Source organism: Aphelocoma coerulescens, chromosome 4 (assembly GCF_041296385.1).
Source record: "Aphelocoma coerulescens isolate FSJ_1873_10779 chromosome 4, UR_Acoe_1.0, whole genome shotgun sequence".
NCBI lineage: Eukaryota > Metazoa > Chordata > Aves > Passeriformes > Corvidae > Aphelocoma > Aphelocoma coerulescens.
Window position 1 is genome coordinate 66,596,633 of NC_091017.1, and position 27,236 is coordinate 66,623,868.

Consider the following 27,236-nt stretch of genomic DNA (forward strand, 5'->3'; position numbering starts at 1 on the left):
CCCCACTAAGGGATGAGAAGGCCAAGACTAAGAATTCTTCCTGAACAAGAGATGTCAGACACCTACAATGTTGAGCAGTTAATGACTCAGTGACCTTAATTACAGATGCTATTTTCCAGGCATTCAGCCCATTTCAAAGAACAAGAAATGAGGTTCTGAATGCAGAATTACTTCAAAATTTGTCGCAAAAAGACTGGTTTGTTTCTTAAGGGATTTTTCCAGTTATTATCTAAGGCTTTTAAGTCTTAGGCTCAAGAAAAAGTTCTGAAAAGCTGAACTATGAAGTTTGTTTGTTGTACCAGAGAGAGCAACCCTTTTGGAAAATGCCTTCTATTCCTGTAGAGGCAGGATGAAGATGAGTGGTCTGTTACTTATCTCTTCTCATGGATTTCTCCATACAACCCTGATAGGGTCTGTCTTTAGGTCTTGTTTATCTCAGGAGTGCTGTACCCTCAGGATGTGTCTGGGCAGGATGGAGGCATGACAATGGCTTCTCGGTCAGACTGACCTGCTGAGTGGGTGTAGTTTGGACACATAAAACTGAGACATGAAAGTGCTTGAAGAGCACAAGGTGTGCTGTAAAAGGAAGCTGCACTATGGGTATGTGTGCACCAGCTTTGGCAAACAGCCCAAGAGTGCTCTGCCAGAGTGGACACAATTGCCCTGACTGCACGCAGGCCATGCATCCCCATTCGCTCAGCCTCTAAGTCCCAATCTAATTTACCTTTCACTGAGGCTTGATGCTTCCTCCTAAGTGCAGCTCCACATTTCCTGGGTTGAGGCAGCTTGTTGCAGAGGCAACATCATGATTCCCCAGCAGCTCATCCCAGTCTAAGTTGGGCTCTCCTCCGTCCATAGCTGTGTGATTCTGCCTCCTAACCCTGAGGCAGTTGTGGGGTGAGACAGTGCAGTAAATGAGTTGTGTGAAAATCATCTCAACATGGGGTAGGTGAGTGTGTCCAAGCAAAAAGCAAGAGTGCAGCAGCCCCACAAAATCAGCTGAGATTGTTTTGAAACCTCTCACTTGTCTGAAACAGATGGAGGACATGGCTGGAGGGTATTTCTGCCTGCTCTGGCATGGATGGAGGAGGAGCTGAGCACACCAGCGTCTGATAACCCAGTATCTAACCCTGGGGTGAGGAAGGTAAGGATCATGTCTGTAGGACAGATATGTAAGGTGAGACAGATGACTTACCTGGGATACTGCTTTTTCAATGCTTAATTTACTGCATCAGTCTCTAAAGCATATGATAGGGAGGGGAAAATGACCTAAGGAGCCTGGCAGCTAGCTGCTAGCCAGGAGAGCAGCCCCTGAATGAATAAAATATGCTTCAGCTTCCTGTTAAACACTGACCAGATGGTTCTAAGTGCTGGCCTATAAATCCTTTCCCACAACAAAATACACTGCAAATGGAAATACTTGTTTGTGAAAGGGGACAATTTACAAGTCTGTGGTGCTCAGCTCCTGAAATGATGGGAAACATAGGAGGTGTGGTATTAACATGCAGCTGTGTCAGCACCTACAGTGCTGCTGTCAATGAACCATGAGTGTAATGATGTGCTCCACCTGGTACCAGCAAGTAACCAGCCACTAGTCATATTCACCTCATATACACTTATATTTTAATTGCCCAGCATCTGTGCTGTCACCTTATTCCCCACAGCCTGACAAGGAGTTAAATTAGTACACGTTGTAAAATGAGGCAAGGCATCACATCTGAAGTTAAAGCATTCTTGCTTTAAGGTCTCAGAGTGGACTCACATTCCTGGGGGGAACATACTGTGTAAATGCTTCTGGAAAGCTTTTCTCAGCAGTAAGGCTGTGAATCAGTCTGTGCTTCCTCTGGGTAAGGAAGCAGCTTCTCCTGGATGGTTACCTTGCATCTCTGTGGAGGATTTTAGGAGTGTGATTTGCCGCACTTCACAAAGTGGGGGAGCGTGGACTTGAACAATACCTGCCTCTATCCCATCTAGGAAATCCTCATTCTTGAGTTGCTTATCAAACAGATCAGATACCTCAGCTTTCCAAAACTGAAAAGCCAGCTGCTAGCATGAGCATCAAGAAGACATTAAATCCTGCCAAGAAGCTGAGAGTCTTGCTCCTGAAACAATGTATCCATCTTTTGTGACAGCATTTAATCTCCTTTTGTCCCCTGAAGGAAGAATAAAGAATTTTTCAGCTGCTAAAGCTTTAACAACAGATATCTTGAGAAAAGAGGACAATTCTAGAGTCTCCACATAAACACTTCCATTGTCCACCCAGATTTTCTTGCTGGGGTAAAACTCAGCAAAGATCCTTGAGGGAGGGAAAGGAAACAGCGGAAAGCCAAAGAATAGGTGTTTCACTTGTGTCTGGCTGCCTGTGCTGTGACAAGATGGAATGAGTCACTGGGTTAAAATGAAAGGCTGGAGCTTTTTATTTAAGAATATCATGTTTTCAATGGTGTATGCTACTGGTTAATATGAAGGGCTGAAATCCTAATTCCAAGGGAGAAGGAATAAGTTACCTCTTTTACTTCACTAAGGCCTAAATATCACCCCAACATTCACAAAAATTGGAGAACTACATTATTGTGAAGACACTGCCCTCTTTCCATACATTTCAAATAGAGCAGCTGAGGAGTTTTCCTTAATGCTAAAGGTCTGTGTGGCACTGATTTCCCTTGAATCCTGATACTGAAATCAGCCAGATAGAAACTTTCTAACACAGTTTTGAGTACTAAAAAGTAGGAATTGTTTACTGCAGCATGCTGGTCACTCAGAGGATCCTTCCTCTAACTGAGGGCCCCAAGCATCAGGTAAACAGAGTTTTGATCATACACACTGATTACATATTAATTGGCTATCCACACTTAATTGATGCTTATGTATTACTTTATTTTACACAGTTGTACCCCTTATTGGAAGTCCTTACTTGATTCTTTGGGGTCTGTCTTCAACGTCTGGTGTTCTTTTTAGGGCTGTTCCTCGAGCCCCACTTTTGAGTAAGCACAAACTCATTGTTTTGCATAACTTCTGCTTTGTCAGCCTTGCAGAGCTGAGCTGGCATCCTGCTTGTGTTTTGCATGACTCCTCTTTGCCTAATTTATGTCCTTTATCTACCACTCCAAGGCTGTGCTGTTCTGTTCTACTGTCCTTATCAGAGAAAAGTGCTGTTCTGTTCTACTGTCCTTATCATCCTGCTCCAAACAAAGAAATTCAGGGAAAGCTCAAATCCTCACAATTTCAAAGAATTTTCTTCATCAATTTAAAAGTTAAGCTGTAAGAGGTGTGGGAGAAGTACTGAGAACAGAGAACTCTGAGCATCTTCAAAGATCCATTCTGTAGGAATGTATTCATCAAAAGGAAAAAATAAACACTTATGACTAAGAATGAAATAGAATTTGCCTTTTTTTTTTCTTTTTTAACAATCTGAAGACATCTTACTAACTGCATAATGTAGGAAGAACTGGATGTTCTTTGCAAGAGCTGGGTTAAAACTCAGAACCAGACTGGCTTGTGAATACAGCTAAAACAACTGTTTCAGGTTTAATAGGATTCATTGCATGTTTCCGCATTTCTTTCTGGCCTGAATCCATTTTGAGAAAATGCAGTCTGAACCTAGTGATAACAGAAAGAAATAAATCTATTTTAATTAAAAATAGAATCACAATCCCCTAAAGCAAGACAATAGGCTATTCTCTTGCACCGAAAATAAGCTGACCAGATTTCTGAATGACAAATCTAGGGTATTGTGAAGCAGGTGCTATGATGTCTTATCAGAAATTGGAGAAAGAATGTTACACTGACAAGAGAAAAAGAATTTTTATGGTTTTACATACAAATAAGTACTAATATCTGAACACAGCATGGCTGTATGGTAAATAATGACATGTTTCTCTGATTGTAAAATCTAAGGGGAATAATAAGAAATTCCAGTTTCCACAGAAGTCTATCCAAACAGAAATAGAAGCATAGCTTATTTAGAGATCTACTATTATTAATGTGCTTGATATACTATGCCAAGTAAAAATCAGAGTGGAAGTGATTTACCATGGTGTTAGGTAATTTGGTGTGGTGGGAGTGTTGACAATATGTCCCAAGATAGAATCCCTTCAGTCTTAAAACTCCAATAACCAGGAAGGGATGTGGCTCTTGCCAAGGGTGACTGTGTCCAGATCTGATTTATTCATATTTTTTTCTTGTAAATTATCCTACTTGTAGCTCAAATATGTTTGTGTCTGCACAGGATATTTCTGTGGGGAGTACTCTTTTCAGAAAACTGTGGTGTGTGCTGATTTTGGCTGGGATAGAATTAATTTTCTTCACAGCAGCTAGTGTGTGGCTGTGTTTTGGATTTGTGACAGAAAGAGTATTGGAAACACAGGGATATTTTAGCTACTGCTGGTCAGTGCTTACACAGAGCCAGGGCCTTTCCTGCTCTGCATCCCACCCCACCAGTGAGGAGGCTGGGGGTGCACAGGGAGCTGGGGGGGGACACAGCCAGGACAGTTAGCCCCAGCTGACCACAGGAATATTCCAGACCATATGGAACATGGTCAGCAATAAACTGGGAGATGAAGGGGAAGAGGGGTTGTTCGGGGCAATAAGTTTTGTCTTCCCAAGTCATTGTTATGTGTGATGGAGCCCTGCTTTCCTGGGGATAGCTGAACAGTTGCCTACCCTTGGGACCAGAGAATGAATTCATTGTTTTGCTTTGCTTGCATGCACAACTTTTGCTTTTCTATTAAACTGCCTTTATCTCAACCCACAAGTTTCTCACTTTTACTCTGCTGGTTCTCTCCTCCATCCCACCAGCGGGAAGTGAGTGAGTGGCTGTGTGGGGCTTTGTTGCTGGCTGGGGCTAAATCATGACGATGTATATGAAAAAAGACAGGGAAAACTTGCCAACTCACATGTTGAATAGGCGTGTACGTGTAGGGAGAGCTGTTCAACATCCTTCCTGCCTGCTTACTGCTGATGTTGCCACAACAGAACAAATTCATTGCATGGTTTTTTTCTTTCCACCCTTGAACTCTGCCAACTTGTATTGGAGCCAGAGCTGCTCCTTGACTGTCTTCAGCAGCTGGTGGAAGTGGGAGTTCAGCTGGGTCTGAACCACTTTCAGGGTTGCTTGTGTTTGCTCTGGATCCAGTTGGCATTTACACATGTGCTGAAGTATGGCTGGTGGGAAATCCCACCAAAATCAGTTGAGGGCACATGATTAAAGTCCATCACAAGCGCTAATGCTCTTCCTTGACACTGACTCCTGCCAATAAGTGAAATGCATCAGTTCCATTACTACTAAATATCAGCATACAGAAGTTCTCCTTCTGGCATTCTTGGAGAGCTGGATAAAACCTTTGTATTTGTTATCATTGTCCCTTGAATACGATTTCTCCTGCAGCAGCCTGCATGAGCTGTGCTGAGCAGGGTGATGGTGCAAAGAGAAGAAGCATAGGAAATGGGATGGAGAGTACAGGAGAGCTTGCACAGAATGCTCTTCCCATCATCCTTGGAAGGAGAGAGAAAGAATAGCTTCAGGCCCTACAAGACCTGAGTGACAGCTGAGCATCCTGAACACTTATAAACATGTGCCTTGCCTCTCCTCTCTGTAGGGGTAGTGGGAAATTTTGGTTCTATGTGTTGGTTTAACACAGCCTGATTTTTTTGGTGGGGGGGAAGCCACAGAAGCGGCTTCTGTGAGAAGCTGCTGGAAGTTTCCATTATGTCCCGCAGAGCCAATCTCTGATGGCTCTGAAGATGGACATGCTGCTAGCCCAATTAGAGAAGGTGGTAATGCCTTTGTGATGACATATTTAAGAAGGAAATCCAAGCTGTGCAGTGGCAGCTTTTTCCCAGGGGTGCCAAGGTGCCGCCACCAGCACCACCCCGGTGCTGTGCGGCCACGTGGCCGCCGCCATCTGGGCACAGCCTGCGGCAAGCCTCGCCTGCCTGGCCACCCCTAGCCAGCCGTGCTGCGGGTGGAAGGGCAGGGGCGGTGGCCCTTCTCCTTTCCAGAGCCCTGCATGAAGAGAGGCGTTGAATGGCACTGGTGCCATGGAGGCCACAACTGGCCACGCAGTAGTGCCAGGGGCCACATGGCCGGCAGCCGAAACATGGCAAAAAATTCCCCAACGCAGAACGTAGACAAAATCAACTTCTCAGTGCTGCAAAATCCTGCAGAAATCTTTGAACTGGTGGAATTTGTTAGGAATGGTACTTACAAGCAGCAAGTTTTTCCTCTTAATCAGAAAAAGAGGAAGAAGTGAGGACAAGTGGAAAAAGACAACATGATGATACCAAGGTCAGTGGAAAGAAAGAGGGGGAGGAGGTGCTCCAAGCATAAGAGTGGAGCTCTCTCTGCAAGCTCTGGTGAGGACTGTAATGAAACAAACTCTCTCCCTTGAATCCATGAAGTCTGTGGGGTGATGCAGAGATCCACTCGCAGCCCGTGAGAAAAGGTGATCATGCTGGAGTGGGTAGATGCTAGAAAAAGCTGTAATCCAATGAGATACCTGAACAGAGTGAGAGGACCCTTGCTTTCAGAGATAGAAAAAGAGAGCCCTTGCTTCCAAACTAGAGCAACTTATCCTTGAAAGACTACACCCCATGGACTAAGTGACCCATGCCATGGCAGTTTTGAGATGGCTGTTTTGCCTGTGAGAGGGACTCATGTTGCAGTAGGTTGGGCAGGACTTCTACTCATGAAATTAAAACCACGTTGGAAACATTCACAGAGAACTGTCTCCTGTGGGAAGGACCCCACGGCATAGCAGAAGGAACTCGTCTCCCTAAGCGAACTGAAGAAGGATCTCAAGTGATGAACTGACTTAACACTCCCACGCCCTGTCCCCCTGGGCTGTCGGTGAGAAGGAGGGAGGGGCTGGGGAGGGGAGAAAGGTGTTTTAAAGGCTTATTTTATTCCTTGTTATCCTTCTCTGTTAATAATAAATTTACTTATACCTTTAAGTTTGAGCCTGTTTTGCCCTTAAGAGTGTTTTCTCGCAATCCTTAACTCATGAACCCTTTGTTATGATTTTTGTGGGTGCCTGGTATTTTAACTAGTGTCACACCATGACACTCTATCAGTAGCACTTTCCTTGGCAGGAAAGGGATGACTAGAAAGTCAGGGAACAGATGGAGGATTTCTCCCCACCATCCATGATGGTTGTGAACTAGCAGGAATTTGTGGCTGGATCTAAAATTAGCTCCAGGCAAGCCTGGAAGGGAAATACTGTTGAGAGCTGCATTTTTTATATGAATGGGGTTTTTTAAGATTTCATTCATAAAACATGAGGCAAGAGACAATGCTTTATGGGACCATGGAACTAGAGTCATTACATTCTAAGTGATTAAAGAACAGAAATTTTTGCATCTATTACAGTAAAGCATGTGGGTTTTCCTACATCCATGGGAGGTGCTTGAGGTAGGGAAGAAGTATTATAGGGGCCTTCACAGCAACAGGGAGCAAAGCTGGTATAGTGTGTGTGTGTGAGGGAGTGAAGAGCTATGGAGGGGGAATGGGGTGGCATTTGGAGGCAGGAGGACACTTTTGCCCAGTCTGAGCAGGACTGAACCTGCAAAGGCTATTCAGGGTCTGGCTGATGTCCACAAGTTTCTCCACAGGTCTTGCTGGGCTGATTCAGGTACAGGAAGAGGGCAGTGCTAGTCCCATACATGCCCGTATGTGCCAGTAACTGCATCTTCTGCTTTCTCCACAAACCAAGCACAGAAGATTTGCAGACCAACTTCCACTAAAGTCTGGCAGTTTTCTGAGTTTAGGCCTGCCTTGTTGGACAGATGACTGTTGGAATTGGTTTCCATCTCTCCTAATCTTTATTTTAAGATAAGTCTCCCCACTTCTCAATCTCAGGTTTTATCTCTCTCATCCATTGTTTAGCACAAAGGTACTTCTAACACATCCTGCTCTTTGCTTTGTTCAGCATTCAGCACTCTGAGCTAGCCATAAATTACACATATTTTCCTTTCGCTGTCAGACCAGTGTATGTCAAAAAGTTTCACAAATGCAGCAAGTGAAGTCCTTAATGAGTGTCTGATTTCTTGAGTTCAGTAATTGGAATAGGACTGTGTCAAGTCACACTTTTGCATAAGAAAAAGAGAAAAAAGGAAGCTTTAAGTGGCAGAACTACAGTCATTCAATAACCGCTCTCTTTCCTAGAGTAGGATTCTCTATCTTGCCACTAGTGTGCTATCTCCAAAGCAGAATAAATCTCCTCCTTATCTCAAGCCAAAACCAATTAGTGGAGACAAGAGTAATAGTTTAACAGAGGACTTGTGTGGTTCACAGGAATCTGTGAACTGTTCTCACTTCAGTTGTTGCAACTTAAACTTTGCAAAATTTATCTTTAATAATTAGATTTGACAGAACTTCAAGTTACTTAGTGTTACATGGATCAGTTTGCTGGATTATAGGTTAAAGATTTTTCTTGTTGTTGGGCTTTGCTTGGGTTTTTTGCTTTGTTTTGCTTTGTTTTGCTTTTTTTACATGGAGCTTTTTAATTCTCTCCATCTAAGTCGTGATATTTCCAGGCTCATTTAGACTATGACCTGGTCTTATTATGGGGCTTTGAGCACTGAATAACAGACTCAAAGCAAACAGGAACACTCCAAGTTTTGTGGATATAAACATGATGACCACAAAACGACAGCTCTGAAACAAACTAAACAAGAAGGTGGGGTGGCCCCCTGGCTGTGACTTTTCATTGTTTGACCTGGGCCGCTCTTGCCTCCTGTGATGCTGAATTTGTTTCCTGTTTTCTCTGCTGTGATAAGGCTGTATTTTCCTCTGTGATCTCTACCACAGAAAAAACCTCTGTGGCATCTTGGTTCATTGAGATAATTGGATGTTGTGCTTACTGTTAAAGGTAACAAACAGTAAGTTTTGGAGGAAAAAAAAATTAAAAATGTACACATATGTAAGTATGTACATATGTTCCTTACATATGTAAAAAGTTGGGCATTTATCAGCATCAATTAACTGAGACAAGTGTCTGGAGTCGGGGAGAGTTGACGAGGGAGGGAAAACTGTTGCACTTGTGCTGTAATAGCATTGAATTGCCCTGTTCTTCTGGATGTGACCATACAAAGCTAGAATTTCTATTTTTCAGAAATAAAACCTGTCTCAGAAAGCTCTAAAATGGAAGCCAATACATCTGTTAGCTTTTTTCTAGATATGCTGTTTAGACCACAAGTAAATTTGATAGGCACAGTGGGTCTCATCTCTGTTGGTGATTGTGGAAACTATTTGACTTAGTAACCGTCATGCAAATGCCTTATTTCTTGCCTACATTTTTTTCCTCAATGGTAGTACACATAATAGTCTCTCAAAATTTTTAGAATTTTCCAGTCTTTTACAGTGTGTATCAATTTTATTCACACTTTCCTGACAGTTTCTCTTACTGTGATACAATTCTTGAGATGCTTGTACCTAATCTCATTCAAGGTATTTGTGTGTTTAACCTCTGGAAAACTGGCTAACTTTTCTCTTCAGAATAATCTCCTGAATTCAAAGGGATTACTAAAATTATGTTTTTCATGTCTACATATCTGCAAGGTATGGTTCAGTTGCATGATACCTCCAATGTCTTGGTCTGCAAGGTATTTCTAGAACTCATAAATGTTGACTTATTAATTGCTTCCTGTATGATCTCAGTATTTATGTACTTGGAGAAAAGAGACCTTGATTTCCCTAGATACAAAGAGATTTGTGTCATTCAGGAGAACACTTTATGTAACCTTGCTGTTATTCTTTTACTGGAACAGCATGAACCATTGGTTTTAATAAGGGGATTAAGTAAAACAGGCCCACCTTATTTGGCTACATTGCCAGGGAACACATTTTCCTACAAAACTCTTCTGGAATGTCTGGTTAGGAGCTCATTCTATGCTGTGTTTTTAAATCCATTCCAAGTCAGCATAACATTTAAATATAGATTTAATGAATACCTATCTATCTAATTTGTTGAGCTGGGGCCAGCCATTAACAAGGCTGTAGCAGGTGATAAGAGGTGAGAAGTTTTTTTGGTGGGCCATCCAGCCCTTGTATTCACTATGGAACCGCATCAACACACTGTTGCTGTTATAGAGGGAAAGGTACAATGTGAGCTTCAAGGGGATCAGAAGGTTTTTCACATCCATTCACATCATCCTATGCTGTCAAGAGGTGGTGATGGTTCTACCTTTGATATCTTACATATCTTCTTTGTAGAGACTTGATTAGGAATTTAATTTAAAAAGGAGACAAAAGGAAATAGTGTGCCTTCCCTAGAGGAATATTCCTGACACTGAATGTACGGTCACACAGCAGAAGTGAAAGGGAAGTGATCGAGCACGGGAAGGCAGCAACTCATGGAATGAGCACTGTCAAGTGTTAGTCAGCTCTGTGCTCTTGAAGAGTAATTGGGGGCTTTTTTTAGTTTGTTTTTCCTTTCTCAAGGAAAAAGTCTATCCTCCAAATAAAGACAACATTCAGCTCTCCCCACCCTCCTCTCTTCTATGACAGAAGCAACTGTTTCTGCTATTCCAAGCTGGACTTAATGAAAGCTATTTGCGAGTGTAAAAATTAGTAGGAGCTCTTGTAAATGGAAAATCCCACATGAGCTGTTTAAATAGATTTGGACCTCCTTACTACTGAAACTAGTCTTTTGACCAAGTCTATATTTAGTCCTTCTGTCAGAGAAGATAACAGTTTGGAGGAAAAAGTTTTGAGAAGAAAAACTGCACTGGTGGAGTCTGTTACATAAACTACCTTTTAATGGAGTCCCTTCTCTGCTGAGAACCAAATAAACCTCTCAGATAGCTTTGGTAAAGCTGCACTTACCTATATTCCTTAGAGACAACCATCAGGAACATTTGCCTGCAAAAACACATGGATGTCATTGCAGAATCACAGAAAGGTTCAGATTTGGAGAAAGTCTAGTTCACCCCACATACTCAAAGCAAAATCAGCTGGAACAGGTTTCTGAGGACTCTGCCCAGTTACATTTCAGATATCTGGAAATATAAAACTCTTCAGTCTCTCTGGTCAGCCTGTCCCAGTGTCTGACCACCCTCACAGTAAGAGTGAGTGGGGAAGCAGAGGGGAAGGATCACTTTCATTGACCTGTTGGCATCATTCTTCCTATTGTAGCCACAATTGGGAATTGTTGGTGTGTGTTTAATCTGGTGTCCACCCGAATTTCCAGGTCCTTTTCTACAAAGCTTCCTTCTGGACTCCTCATCTTGTGCCTGGGGTTGCTCATGTCCAGGTGTGGATCTTGTACAACAGACCAGAACGGTTGGCCCCAGTCTCAACCCTTGAGGTATGTCACTAGTGGCCAGCCTCTAACTGGACTTCATCCTGCGGATAACAGCCTCTTGGACCTGGCATTTTATCCAGTTTGCAATCCATCTCATTGTTTATTTTTCTAGGCTGTATGCCAGTCTGTCTTTGATGATATTCTGGGAAAACCTTTTTGATGTTGAGGTAAACAGCACCCACTGTTTTCCTCTCACACGCTGTTATCACTGTCTGGTTGTAGAAGTCTATCAGGCTGGTTAAAATCACAAACCATAAATCCAAACCGTATCGCCTACTTTCCCATTATATGTTTGGAAATAGTTTTCAGGAGCACTTGCTCAGGGACGGAGGTGACGCTGACCAGCCTGTAATTCCACAAATTCTTTTTACCTACTCAAAGATAGGAATGATTTTTGCTTTCTTCTGGTCCTTGGAAACCTCCCACAATCACCACAACTTTTCAAAGGTAATTGAGAGTGGCTCTGCAATGACACCAGCACTTCCAAGTGAAACCCATCAGGCTGCAGAGACTTAAGTAAGTCCAGATCATCTAAATGTTTCTCATATAACTCTTGTCCCCACAGAGTAAGTTTTGTTTGCTCCAGATGTTCCTAGTGGTCTCTGAGGCCTGGGATTTCTGAAGTCTGATCTTACCAGTAAAGATGAAGATGAAAAAGGCAGTGAATACCTTTGCCTCCAGCTTTGCCTCCTGCTCTTTCAGCAGTGTCTCCATGCTGCTGTGGAATGCAGGTCCATGGACCTGTAGAAGCCCTTACAACCCCTTGCCAGATTCAGGTCCAGATGGGCTTTGTCTTGCCTAACCCTGTCTGAGATTGATCAGTGTCTCTATATTCCTCCTGGGTCTTCTGACCCCAATTGCACCTCATGTGAGCTTTACTTTTATATTTGAATTTTGACAGGATCTCCTTGGTCACCTATGCAGGCCTTTAGGTGCTCTTGTTTTAGCATGGGTAAAGATATTCTCTTTGAAAAGTGTGGAGCACAGGGAAAGTAATTTCAAGGGGAATAGATTTACAGTCTGCAACTTCCATTATATAATAGGATATTAATAAATCACGTTTTTGGGGGTTGATTTATGGGAATTGACTGAAAGGATAAATTAACTCAGTTTTTATGAGATGCACTGTTTTCTGCACATTTGGGACAAATTTATCTCTTGGAGTTCATGTGTCTTCCAGCAAAGAGAAATTAAACGTGGCAATAAACTTTTCATACTCCAGACTTACAGAGACAAGATGATCCTCATGCTTTCTTGTCAATCTTCCTCCAATTTATCCAAAGCTATCTTCAGCATCAAGTAGCATCAGAATCTGTCTGGCTATTGTTAATAGTAAACCCTGAGTCAGCTATAGAGAGGCAGATTTCAAAATCAATAGTGTTAAGTGGAATGAAGAAGACAAAAACAGTCCATGCAGCAGCTATCTGACTTTGCAATCTGACTTGGTGAGTTGAGTCATAAGTTTGTGAACAGATGAAAAGCAAAAGTGATGAAATGCCAAAATCTTGATTGTAAAACCAGTTTGAACTAACTAGCATACAATCTTTTAAGGGGGAGGTTAAGCTTAGAAAAAACCCAAGGATGAAAGGTGTGAGTTATTGTTGCCAACTTCACTGTTTTCACTGCAAATGTGCTGTTAAAACTCATGTAGCGCTCAGACAGTTTCAAAAGTTGATAGGAGTGTTTCTGCTGTTTTTTTTTGTTTTGAGCCCAGCTCAGTGACTCAGATGCTGAAACACAGCATCTGTTTTCCAGATTGAACAGGCAATGAACAAGAGTTACTTACAACTTAACAGATTGACTTGCTTCAAGTAGCAATAATAGAAGGCTATAAAGAATTTTTTTAAGAAACGTATGACCAGTTCAGACTCCTTGTGCTCCTTGCATAAGTTTTAGCATAGTTCCAACTCATGCAAGAATTTGTGTGATGGAGAAGGGGCAGGATTTTTGTGGGTGCATCCCCTCCTGGGGTCTTCTTTTGAGTCCCACAGCAACTGCAGTATGGCAGAACATGCCATTAACTACATTGCATATTTGTGTAAGAGCCTGGTATTGATTAGTCTGCATAGATTCATAAAAGGATATATCACTGCCTGCTACAGCTTCCTGTTTACTAGGATCCATTACTTGGTTTGATCTCTACCCGAAACTCCCAATAACATATCGTTACAGTCAGTAAATCACTCTTAAAATACTACAGTTAACTTAAAATACTAGAGTTAACCCGTCTTGTAACTGTTGATTCCTTCCCCTCATTTTTTAATTAGAATTGTCAACCCTGATCCTGACTGGATTCTTGACTTTTATCAGCTGTACAGTGACATTGTATGAAATTGCATTTGATTGCCCAGGTAAAAGAGAGAAGAGGTGTGGGGCCTTATCATACAGTCTATTCTGATGTCTTACTCTAAACATGCCATGTGTTTGCAGACACATCATATGCTCTCAGTGGTGGTGGCTGCAGAATTGGCTTTTGAAGATATTAAGAATGAATCACTGTGCTCTTAGTGATCCAGATTAAACAGTTAGTTATTGTTCTTCAGGATTTCAACATTTTTAAGGAATCTATGGCTGTTTTGAAATTGTTTGCTGCTGAATTCTGGATTATGTTCTTTCCAGAAAGCAATTTGTGAAGTACATTTTGCTGTGACTATCAGGTCTTTGTTTTTCAACATCATGAGTCCCATGCAAGTCACTGTGAGAGTATTACAGAGAATAGACTGACCTTTTTTTGGCTTGACAGTAGCTTTAACGTGGAGGAAATATTTCTTCAAACCGGTTCTGGCATATGTAATAAAAAGAATTTAAAATTTGGGCCTCAAACCTAGCTTTGGTCAAAAGCTTGCCAGGAACAATAAAATAGCAATTTGTTTGATTGCCATGTAAAATGCTGGATGTGTCACCCAGACTATGTGAGGACATGTGCTGGAGTCACTGCTCAGGGTGCTGGAGGAGGAAGCTCGAAAGACATCTGTTTTATTTTTGTCACTGTCATCAATTTGCTGTCTGATTCTAGGCAAGCTGTTTGTGCTACAGTGTTCATACACATACCCTCAAAACCACATTTAAATAACAAAATAAGCAGCCTGTTTAGAGGCCTCAATGCCTGAGCTTAACAATCTCTTTCTGAGTTGTCAGAGGTATTGTGAGGTGTAATTAATGTAAATAAAACACTTCATGATCTTTTCTTCACCTGTATACATATCTATCCAGATTTTTATGCCATGCTGATAAAAAATTCTAAGTTGAAAGCAATTACTGTACAAATGAAGAGATGACTGAGAAAGCCTAATAGCATAATTATCTTTATCAATAGATTTTTTTGAGAGCAACTTCTTGTTGTCCTCCTTTGAAGACAGTGATGATTAGAAATGATTTTATTTGCATAATTTCTCTTCTGCATAAGCCTGCTTTGTGAGGACGTAAGTGATAAAATGCTATTAGAGGAGACTGGAGAAAGACTGATGAATTTGCACTGATTGAGGAAAATAGTTTTGTGGAAATTTAAGTATCTTTCTTTGAAAAAGCAAAGAGGCAGGATGCTCTTGCCTAGTTTTTCTTCATTCCCATCCACATTGTTTGCTCTCTGTTCAGCCAAAATGACCAAATGACCTTTTGGATCAGCTGAAAATTTTTGACTCTGTAAGTCATGGCAAAATGACAAGGTTTAAGTCAAGTTTATCTCAGGCAATTGGACAAGCCCATTTGTTCTCACAAGTGCTGAGCAGTGAGTTGGCATGTGGGAGAAGGAGAAGGTGTGGCTCTGATCTTCTGCTTGCTCTTTGTGGCCACAGTGGTAGTTTGCCCAGCCTTCCCTCTCCTGCAGATTGTCATGCTGTATCATTTTTCCTTTTCCTTGCATCACTTCGTGACATTTTTTACCTTTGATGCAGAGGATTTCAGGGAGGACATATGTACCCCATGCTGCAAGTAATTTGACCATAGACTTTCTCCAAGTGTCTGTACAAGCTTGGGAAAGCTCAGGACACAGACTCCTAGGACTTTTTCAGCATTAAACATTTAGATACTTAATACAAACAAGACACTAGTGTTTGAAGGGAATAAAAGAAGAAAGTGAAGAAAGCTGCTACTTTGCAAGGCAGACATACCTCCAGAAAAGGCTATGGCTTCTCCAGCTCTGAACTGCACCAGCTGGATGTGGGTCAGGCCCAAGCTGTACAATCTGGTGAGTGTAAAGGCTGAACATAAGGTACTCATGACTGGCTTTAGTCTATGACTGAGTTTGCAGGTCTTCTGAAAAAAAGATTTAAAAATCAATTATGGCTTGTTATTAAAATTTCAGAAGAGGACACTAAGGCAAGCAGTATACTTAACATCAACTAAGAGACAGGCCGTTCTGCTTGGGGGCATCAAATGCAAATAATTCCCAGATATATGGCTAGTGACCTATTCAATAGAAGAGGGAGTCAATAGAACAGCCTGAGTGTATTTCTTTACTTCCTTGACCTGGCCTCTGTGTCCCGATCAAGGAAAAATTTTTGATAAACAACATACTTTCCAAGCCCACATCTTCTGGCCCTCTAGCTGTCATAAGAAGACAGGAACAGCCAAGCACTTATGGATCTTAGAGAGCTCAAAGTGGAAAAAAAGTCTTGATTGTGCAACTGCAGAAAAAGATCCCTCTGTCTTAAACAGGGGAAAACAAGCAAAAAAAAAAAATGTTGTGATGTTCAAATAACATTTTTTCCCTTTCTAAGTCATTAGTGTTCTGTCTGACCATGGTTTGCTAAAATTGACATTCTTGCTTGCCTTTTTGTCTCTGTAGAAATAACACATTTCCAATTCATTTATCCGGTACTTACCCAATGAAAAAGTCATCAGGACACTGGGAAGATCTGGGGTCTGTTCCCTGCACTACTTCAGTGTTTGTGTTTAAACTCAGTAATAATACGAAATGCATTAACAATTTGAAAGGCACAGCTCTTCTCCCAGGAGAACAACTGAAACACTGTGCTCCAAAATCAGTCTTTTATTTATTTGCTCAGTGTTAGGAACATTCCAGGTGTTAAAGCATGCATGGCTATACTTGGAAATTGTTATAACAGTTCTGAGCACAGTTTTGACCAGGGGGAGATGCCACACTTCCAAACAAGTTTTGGATCTGTTCTAGGGGATAGCACAGACCGGTGACCATTGCCAAGAAGCAACTTGGCTGCAGCAACCCTGATTAGGAAGGCAAGTGTTTAGTAGTTAGGACAGGAAAGCAAAAGCAGCAGCCATTGTATTTCACTATCCATTGCTTTTGTGTGTCTGTTTTTCCTCAAACATTTTTTTTTATAGAATAAGGTGGAATATTTTCCTCCCTATTCCTAAAAATAGGAATTTTTATATTCATCTTAAAATTTAAACAAAAAAGTGAAACATTGTCTCCAAATACTTGGAGATAATTTTTCATTTGTAATCTACTGTTTTCATGGCAATACCAATAAATCTTTATTTCTACACTGCTGGACATTGATAAAGCCTCAGCTGGATATCTATATGTAACTTCAAGCACTGTGCTCCAAAAAAGATGGGAAACAAGAGAATAGAGCTAGAAGAAAGGCAGCAAGAAGGATTGGGTTTTCTAGACCTCTGATCAAAGAAGGAAGACTGAAAGAACTGGATTTGTAGAGTAGGGAGAGACAGAAGTCTTTCAACTAACATCTGCTGCTGCTGCAAAAAAAAGAAAGAACAATCCAATATCCATTTCTGTGATAAATAAATCTGAAAGCAAAGGGTTTAAATTTTGAGAGGGTAAATTGAGTTCCAGGTAAAACTTTGTAACAAAAGAGGGGTCTGGGATGGATTGATTTGAACTGCTGTGGGCTTTCTAGATAACTGTTTCATAAAGTCTTTCAGGCCAACTGCTACCAGAAAAGACCTGTGATAGCCAGGCTAGTCTTGGGCTTAAGGGTTGCAGTAGGAGATCTTGAGTTTCTTTCTTGTTCTGTGACTTTTTGGTTTTTACTTCTGTAAGATTTGAATACTAATGAAGTAATGTAAATATATTTCAATCTATTGCAAAACATCTTTGGAGAAATTTTTCTTTCCCCCACATCTATTTGCCTTCCAAATCCTCTTACCTGTCTGAACACATTCTCTTTACAGATCTGCAAATATGAAACAAGATTTCAAGGTATGTATCGATACAGTTATCTGTATTAGAAAGATAGATATTGATAAGTTTTATGTTCATTGCTATATTATTTATCTCAGGATATACATTTACCCTATGCTGAGGAAACTTAGACTATGAAAAATCCCTTGATAAGAAGATCATGACCTTTCTCTGGACATTATCTCTGAATTTTGACTTCGTTACCGTGAGCTCCCTTGCAGACTGCTTTGTTTACTCTGGCTGGCACAGGGTTCCTAGCCACAGCAAAAGAGAAGTGTGAACCCAAAAGATTGCACAACTAAAGTTTCTGGAGCTTGTCCATTGTAATTTTCACTTGCATTGCCATACACTCCAAAAATGAGAAGATTTTAATGTGGATAAAAGTACTTGTCCAAGTACAGTGGTTAAATATTTGTAAGGTAACACTGTTTACCAGATTTTAACATTGTAGCAAAGTTTTGGAAAATCTCTCTCAGCATCCCATTAATGCAACCCGCAAACACCACAAGCATTGGAAATGGTGCAATGGACAAATGGGCACTCCCAAATCTGGTGTTTGGACAAACCAATGTTCTGCTCAAAGTGTACAGCCTAAAAGAGCAGATTTCTCCTCAAGTCTGCATTAATGCTTTTCCTTTTCTTAAAAAAAAAGAAAAAAAGAAAAAAAGAAAAATAATATTGGTACCATTTTAAGTAGTTGCAAGTCACATTCTATCCAGAACCTCATCACCCTGAATGACCTAATTATTTGTTCAAAGTCTGCCATCTTTCCTGATTTCACAAAACCCAGTGTATGAGGAGTTAAGTGATCAGAGTCCTTACTTAAGGAAAGCCCATTTGACTGGAAAAAAATAGAAGGGGAAGGAACTGGATCTAGTAAAATTGCTATGAAATTTTGTCAAAATTGGAAATTAATGTTTTTAATAGCTTTGTAGAGACAGTACCCAAGGCCTTGTGATTCCATATGATAATATAAGGGAGAGTTTAGCCATCCTAGGACAGGTCTATAGTGAGGCTTCTTGCAGAGACAGAGAAGTCTGCAAAAGAAAACCTGCTCCTAGGAATGACTGCTCCTTCCAACAAACCTCCTTCAACAAGCAAGAAAACAGAACAGATGCTTTGTTTTTCTACAATTCTTCCCTAATCACTGTAAAAACTAAGTGCAGTTTCTTAATGATGTGCTTGTAGTAATATTCTGTAATAAATAGGCAAGATGCCAGTTGGCAAATTACAATCCCTTCTTAATCCCTCCACAGTCTCCCTCTTGGCCAGAGCCCTAATGAGCATGGACTGCTGTGATGCAGGAATAAATGCTCAGCTGCATGAATGGCTCCACTGCTCCTTATATACCTGGTGAATTAAAAAGCTGGTAAACTTAATGTTGCACTGAAAGGGAGAGGTGGATGTTTCCTTGTCAAATTAAAAGTGGATTATATCTCTTTATCAGTGGGGTTTTTTTTGCCCCTAGACTGTGACAACCTGGAAAAATATGCTGTTCATAAAAAGGGTTCATCTAATCACAAATCTTGTTGAGACAGTCTGATTGACAGGAGGTTATGGTGAACTGAAAGAGCATAGGTTTGCTCTCAGCACACTTTCCATTAAAAATGTCATATGAGATGTAGAGAGAGTCACAGCATAAACCATAGGGAATAAACTTGTAAAAGCACACCAATGACCAGACAAACCTGATTCTGGGAATAAAATACACAGCATCTGCAAATGGTGGACAGGCTTTTAAAGTCCATGCAAGTATGTACAGGCCCCAAATCACCTACTTGCTTTTTGCAGCTTCTGCAGAACTAGGATGTACTGGTACACAACGGAGCTATTGGTAAGCAGCCAGTATTGCAGAGTATGTCCCTGTCAGTCATGAAAAAGCTGAAGTTACTAACAAAAACAGTGCAAATAAAGCAATGATTTCTACTCTGTTTCCAATTCCAGAGACTTCTTGCAAGATATTTTGTACTAAAAATATTAGGTTACATTTTCTTCACAGAAGTGAAGTTTCAGCCTGAAACAGGAGAAAATATATTTGGAAGATGGCTGAAGGAATGGGAACATCACGAGAGAAATCTGGTGTTAGGATCAGGAATTTCATCAAAATGTCTAGGGCAGGCTTAGCCTCAATAAAGAAAGAGGAGTTATGAGATGATCCATGAGAAAATCGTCATCAAATACTCCATTTCAGAGACTGTGTGTCACTGGGACAGGAAAGCAGCAGGGGCAGAAGTGCCACAGTTACCTGCACGTTTACCCAAGATCTGGTTCTAGGTGCTGTGGTATGGCCTTCTGCAGGAGACGAAGCACATCTTGCTCTGCAGTTGGCAAGCATTTGCTTGCCAACTCACAATACAAGCTTTACAACAGGCCAGTGTTTAAAACCTGTGACATCTGGAGGTGGAAAAAACAGCCAAAAATTAACAGCTTCTGCTGCCAGTTTCCAAGCACTTGTACTGCCCAATCCCTTGGTTAACTTTGTAAGCACCATGGCCTGCGATGACCTTACCACACTTTCTTGCGGGGTTCATCCATGCCTGACTTTGTATAAAGATATGAAAAACAGAGGCTGTGATGTGGTTTTAGTACTTGTATGGAAGTGGATAGACATTGATGTTATACCAGCACTGCTTTCTTCCCCAGGAGGAGTCTCTGTCCCTGGTTAGGGGGAGCAAAAGCTCATGGAGTCTGACAGCAAATGGTTCAACTCTACCTGTGTTTCTCCTTGATCCAGGGATCTGCCAGTACTTACATGACCCTTCTGTGGGTCCCAGGCTCCCCACCAGCATGCTAAGAGCTGCTCTTATTGCAGAATATGTCTGCTGATGAAGGAGTTGGTCTTGGGCATGTCCAGGTGATGCAGAAAAATAGGTATTGGTATCTCTAGAGTGTGTTGGATCTTGTACAGAGGCTGTTAGCTTGGAGAGAGGGGTTCTGAAAGGCAAACTAAGCAATGACTTTCCTGCTATTAGGACTATCTGAGCTGTTGCACATTTTTGAGTTCAGCCTGGTATTAGATTAGATTGCTCAGTTGCTGCTGTCTCCACCAGATGCTTGTAGAGACACTTGAGTAAAACCACTGTGGGCAGAATGGCTCATCTAAAGGATTAGTAGGGTTAGCACACAAGGACTTAATCTTCAAGAGGGAATGATAAAGTCTGATAGGCACATTCCTTGAATGTACACTTAGAATTGAAACATACTGGGAAGAAAAGCACTTGTTTATTTCTTCCCTACTTCCCCTGGGTTCAGATTTTCCCACCCTTATTCTATGACTCAAAGGGACAGTAAAATTTCCTACAGCTAAAATCAGACTAGTAGTTTCAACAAAACAGGGTGATTACAAAATAAAGAAAAAGCCCTTTCCTACCCATCCCCAACATTTATTTTCCTTTGGGTTAATGTTTTTATTCACTTATTTACATAACAGTTGTCAAATATTTTGGTTTGTACCATCAGGATGTCAAGCAGAGGAACTGTGATGTCATGTAAACACCCAGTTACGGAAAAAAACATGGTGAGACCACTGACCAAGTCACCAGGGTTAGGGGTGCTGTAGATGAACGGTCAAAAATACTATACTGGAGAGAGAGCAATTACTTGCACAGAGGGAAGAAAGGGATTCTCTGAGGTAACAGCTACTTCCAAGAATATGGGGAAGAACCTTTCTATTCTTGGCATCAAAGAGCTCTTGGTTGTGAAGGTCTCATGTGCTGCAGATTCTGAAGACACCCATGACTCTAGAATTATTGTCTGGAAGTTTTATTAATCCTGGTAGCTCAACTAAAAGGGTTACGTCTCAAAAACTGTTTGAAATTTTAATAGGCTTTCTGGGCCTCTGGCTTAGAATTTACATTCTCACAACTCAGAAATACTATTAAAAACAAATCACTGATTTCATCAAAGAAATTGTTTGCAGTATAGAAAAGTTCTATTAGTAGAAACTTATACATTGTCAAATCATGCAGACACAACAAAGTTTGCACTGCTATGGAAACAAAGGTTGTGCTGGGAAAAACAACTTGCAAGTGAATGTGAAAAGTAAGTTTATAAGAATGACACCTTTCAGCTTGATCTTGAAAGACATGTTGCAACACAAGCATCTTGGATTAGAAGACTGTTTTTATTTAGTTTTCCACAGACACATTTTTTTCACCTCTATTCTCACAAATCTGACATCAAAAACTATCAAGATATATATTTGAGCTATTCAGGCAGAGAAATCTGCCAGTACAACGTTACTATACGTTCTTCTATTAAACATCCTACGAAAAACAAATATGGTCCCTTCCATGCCCATCTAATACAAGAAAAACAGCTAAGTCAAGAGAGAATGTTAATCATACAGTTTTTTTCTTTATATGAGTCTAGTTATTCATAAAAGAGTAAAAATAAAAAATCTAGTTTCTGATGTTTAAACAAAACATACTTTATACATTTGGCTAAGCTGAAATATCATACCTTGCCAAACGAAAAACTGCTCCCTAATGGTAGGTTCCCTAGCAGCTCAGTAGGTATGCAAGGTATGCAATTCATTTCCTGCCAAGGCAGAGAAAAATGGGTGGGTCTGAGATTATATTGCCAGTGTGCTTGAAAAAGATCTTAGTTGTTAATGTTATAGACTGCATATACATATCTTGACTTTTGGTCACCCCGAAAATTTCCCAGGCATAACTTTTGGGTTTAACTGCCTTTTAGCTCTCAGTGATGGAGTGTTCAATGGGAGGTGAAATGGGAATTTCCAGAGCATTACAGTCATCAGTGAGGAACACCAGGTCCTGGAGAAACAAAACAAAACAAAAAAAGACTAACATTTATGAGAGGAGGAAGGCAGAAGACAGAACAACATTGAGAAGCTTGGGCCTGATCCAGTTTTGCTGGTCAGGGGACAGTGTGGAGACAAAAACAGCTAAAAGCAGGGACTCTGTCCCTGTTGATGCATTGAAGCATCCTGACCTACCCTTCTACAGTAGGAGATCAAGATGGTGTACAGGCTCCGGGCTTTTTCCTTCAGTTTATTCACTTCAACCACTCTGTCACATCCGGGGTAGGCCACAAAATCACGGAGTTTTGCCAACACACAGTAATTCTGCAAAGCATGCAAAAGAGGTCTGTGTAACCCTGCACAAATACAGATTTATGTTTCTCATCCACCACTTCCAAAATTCTTACTGCTGTGTGGGAACCTTGAATTCCTACCTCGATGTACATGTAACCTATGCAACCTTTAGTTATGAAAATTCATCATCAATATTTTATAACGAAGATGTTTGGTCCAAATAAGTGCTTGGAAAATTGCATATATACAGTCTTAGTCTGCCAGCTTATTTCTCACAGGCTTTAGGAGGTAGCAGTGCCAATACAATCAAATCTGCTCCTGTAGTAGGTGGAGTATTCTACAGAATAGGTGCACTATTTCACTTTTTAGAGAGCACCTGATTTAGCAGATGAACAGATTATCAAGATCTCACAGACTCAATTCCTCTGTTCCTGTACAATAGGTGAAACTGTGACTACCAGTCCTGAATTTTTCAGAGTAATTTTTACCTCAGACTTTGTGCTACCAAAATAAAGCACAGACAACATGAACTTCACAACATCTTTGTGAAGCAGGTAAATAAATACCCCAGCTTTTGCTTTAAAGCTAGGGAAACTGAGGCACTGGACTCACATTTCTTGGTCTTTGCCATGATGTGAGACACTGGCAGCTCTGGAATTGGGATTGAGAGTGTCTCGAATTACAAGACTTGGTGTAGTTGCTTACAGAAAATGTGTCAGACAATTTCTTTTGTCTGAAGTTTTCTGGTTTTTATTTACTCTGTTGAGCACTGGAAAAAGAAGCAAAATATATCAAATATCTCACTGCAGAACACTATGACACTAACTGTGTGCCGGAGGTTATTTTGTCTTAGCTGGGAGACAACTACTGCTGTTTTTTCTCAGTATCACACTTCTGTATCCTCAGGCACACTTTTTTCCTGGATTCAACAAGTAGCTATTTAAAAGAGAAAAAGCCAGCAAGGTATTCCTGCACTGCTTTTTATTAAAACTACACGCCAAGAACCACTCAGGATATAAAATGAAGTAGATTTATTAAGTGAAAAAAGTTTATTCTGGATTTCTTCTTTTAAACTATTATTCAAAGTTTTGTTTCACATATTTAATTTCTGTAAAGGCTCTGCCACAGTAAATTAATAGCGTGTATATGGTAATAACTTAAAAATATTGATGTCCTCATTTTAAAATTTTTAATCAAGTAAAATCTCAGAAAGTTCATAAGGATTTTAATAAAGTTCAAACTGAGGGGTTTTTTTGGTCACTCATCTGTCTGGTTAATTAAGCTTTTAAAAATCCTTTAAAATCACTCCTCTGGGATATAATATTATGAGCTATTCTCTCTTTTCATTAACTGCTTTTACTGCACAACAGTAAGAAAGAACTGTGCAAACTTACGTGTATGTCCAAGTACAGCCTGGGCAGCGTCTCCACACATGAGTCCTGCAGGAAAGAAGAAAAACCTGTTGCAATTTTGTTTTGAGAGAAAACTGTGTCAGAAGTGGCAACCTGCAATGTCTGTGCAGGAGCAGTTTTTAGGTGGGCTCACCACAGTTTTGGAGGTCTGCAACTCCTTAAAGGACTCTGTGATTTCCTTGCTCAGAGACAGCACCCTCGAGTAGCAAGTTGGAGGGGCTGTGCTGGCTAGCAGGGCAGCAGAGAGCAGAACAGACAGGAGTAGCAGCATCTTCATTGCGGGGAGCTTGTCCAGAAGAGGAGGAAGGGAGGGAAAAAATCACTGCCACTGGTTAGGTAGGTACTGCTGAGCATCAATGAGTAAGTTAGACAAATCAGTCCTCAATTAAATAGTCTCCTGCATGAACAGGAAAAAAAGTCTGGGGGTGGTCCGAGCAGCAGCTTACTGCCGTCTTAAATTTCCTGCCAACCTATGAGGCAGAGCTGCAAGCGCTTTCCTGCCCGGAGCAGGGAAAGAGGGAATGAGGGTAACAAAAACAAACACCACCAGCCCTTTACATTCCAGAAAGAAAACAACCTAGTGAGCATCTCAAACAACAGAAATATGTGTAAGAAAGAGCACAGGGTTATCAAGTGTCGAAGGCCCTAACCTCGTTGGTGCTTTGGCACATGCATCTCTTTTCTGAGCTGTAGGACTACAGAGACTGCAGATAGAGAGAAATCCTTCCAAAAAGCAAACTTTCCCAGCACAGGAGGGACATGGACCTGTTGCAGTGAGTCCAGAGGAGGCCACCAAGTTGATTAAGGAGATGGAGCACCTCTCCTATGAGGAAAGGCTGACATAATTGGGATTGTTCTGCCTGAAGAAGAGAAAATGTCAGGGTGACCTAATTGCAGCCTTCTAGTACTTGAAGGGAGCCTACAAGAAAGATAGAGAGGATCTTTTTACAAGGGCACGTAGTGACAGGACAAGGGGGAATGGCTTCAAACTGAAAAAGAGTAGGTTTAGACTAGATATTAGGAAGAAATTCTTTCCTATGAGTTTAGTGAGGCACTGAAGCAGGTTGCCTCTAGAATTTGTGGATGCAACATCTGTGGAAGTGTTCAAGGCTAGGTTGGATTGGGCTCTGAGCAAGCAATCTGGTCTAGTGGAAGGTGGCTCTGTCCAAGGCAGTGTGGTTGGAACGAGATGATTTTTAAGGTTCCTTCCAAAACAAGCCATTCTATGATTCTATGATTCACAATTATCAATCAAAACAATAGTGCTTGTTATGGCTGCTTCGGGAGACCCATGTATTTCATATTCATGGTCTCAAGGAATGTGAATACATCTCTATATGGCTGTGATAAATGTATAAAAATTATTTTGCTTTCTGAGTTGAATTTATGAGGCTTTGTTCTTTTATTAGATGCCAGACAGAGCTGAGAAATCCAGATGCTGGGATGTAGGCCTGAAGCTGAACATATGTTGTTTTATATGTTAATTGTCCTGTAAAATGGAGGTACCCTTGAATGAATAATTGGTTATTTTGAAAGTTATGCCACCCCCAACTTTTTAAATTCAAATTTCAGTAAGGTATTAACCAAAACAATAAAGTATCTGATGAAGTACTGCAATCCCCTGGCATTGTAGTACACCAGGAAGATTAATCTGAAGGTGGGAAAATCAGTTTTGGAGAAAAAAAACATACTCTGTATGGTGCAGAGGACTCTGACTTAAGTCCACCAAAACACCTGGGGGAAATAGGAGAACAGGGCTGTATACTACTGTCTTGTTATGCACTTCTTTGCCTTCCTAAAGAACAGTTGGTTTAGTGACATCATGTACTCCTGAATGCTAAAATGGTAGATCCTTGGAGAATAAAGAAAAGTTGGGAGCCCTGGTTGTGGGGATTTTAGGACTGGCCTTGGACTGCTGGGACTTATTTTCAGGAAAAGGAGTTGTCTAGACAAGTGAGTTAAGAGGCCAGAGGGAGACAGGAAGCCTTTTGAGAGGGCCCCAAGCAGCTGGATTATAATTCTAAATGCAGCTACATTATGCTCATCCAAGGAAAGGATCCTACTGACTGTGAGTCTTGCTAGTAAAGAAACAGATTCTTAATCACCATCTCATTGCTGTAAAGAATAGCTGAGGACAGGAGTGAAATATGATCCTTCTATCACATTCATGTTTAGCAAGCTGCTGAAATGTAGTTGCTCTGCCAGAACAGCAGTTTTCTGAACAGCATAAATGCTCTCCCAGTACTAGAAGTCAGAAACCCAGCTGCTGCCAAGGATGACTTAGGAAAGCAAAGGCTGGATCCAGCTTCTCCAAAACACTTCATCAAATTAAAAAAACCCCAAAACAACTATTTTGTGAAGGTGGAAAATTGCTAAGATAATTTGCTGTGAGGTTTTTGCTCAGCTGCAGTATTCCTGCCTTTTGGTTCCCTTTGATCCCATATAACCTAAGTCAAGGAAAGCCACCTTTGATGGATGCCTGAGCTATCCTCAGAAACCATAGGGGTTTTTTTTTCCTGAAAAAACACAAAAAACTGGAGTTTAATTTCCTCACCTACATATTCTCTCTGGGCCAGATTACTTGCATAGGTGACTCTGACCCAAATGATTATTTTCCAATATCCAGTATCTCATCAGCACTATTGCCTATCTCACTGTGCAGAATATGCAATTCAGTTAAACGATGACAAATACTTTCTTCTCAGATACTTCTATTTGTAGCTCATCAGCAAGATTATCCTTGATCTCTGAGTACATTCAATTTATGGTTCAGATATGACTAAATAATTTTTTTTCTCCAGCAAGCTCAGTGGTGACTTCAGGAGAACTTGCAAGTGACACCAGGCACTAGGAGTCCTTCCAGTCTAAGGCACCTGGCACAACTGTGAAGCAGATACACAGTTACCAAAGCCCTTGAAACTCCAGAATCTTTTCAGTGGCTGTCTTTATCCAGTCACTTATGCAAAGCCACTTATTAATTCTGGTGCATACCCTGCCTTGGGCAGAGAAGGTCTTTAACAGGGAAACACAAGCTGTTCTTCACAAAGGCTAATAGCCTCTTAGAGGCAATATTCAAAATGGACATGGAAATAGAATTTAGAGCTACAGGAGGGGAAGGGGAAGAGGATCAAAATATATTAGAGTCAAAACTTGCCTAAGGATTGCCTCTGTGGAGAAGCAGCTATTTACAGCCCTTCCAGTCTGTGGGACAATGCTCAGGCTGGCATTAGGAGGGAGCGCAGCGGGAGTCAATCAGCGTCACCATATTTGTTATCACACTGTGGACACCTCCAGCACAGACACATCTTTAGCATGCTCTTCCATTCAATGAGCACGGGGGTTTC

At 41.0% G+C, this 27,236-nt stretch overlaps 1 protein-coding gene across 2 annotated transcripts; it reads right to left on the minus strand.

Moving 5' to 3' along the window:
- Positions 1–21,531: 21,531 nt before the first annotated feature.
- On the minus strand, positions 21,532–24,377 carry CYTL1 (cytokine like 1). 2 transcript variants are annotated; one of them, XM_069012219.1, is made up of 4 exons: positions 24,029–24,377; positions 23,875–23,919; positions 22,382–22,510; positions 21,532–22,199 (listed from the first exon to the last, which is right to left on the minus strand). In XM_069012219.1, exons 1-4 carry the CDS (start codon positions 24,167–24,169, stop codon positions 22,116–22,118), a joined length of 399 nt encoding a protein of 132 aa, XP_068868320.1. In that variant the 5' UTR covers positions 24,170–24,377; the 3' UTR covers positions 21,532–22,115. The 2 variants fall into 2 exon arrangements, with proteins under 2 accessions (XP_068868320.1, XP_068868319.1); XM_069012218.1 differs by having other exon boundaries at positions 24,026–24,374.
- Positions 24,378–27,236: the final 2,859 nt, after the last annotated feature.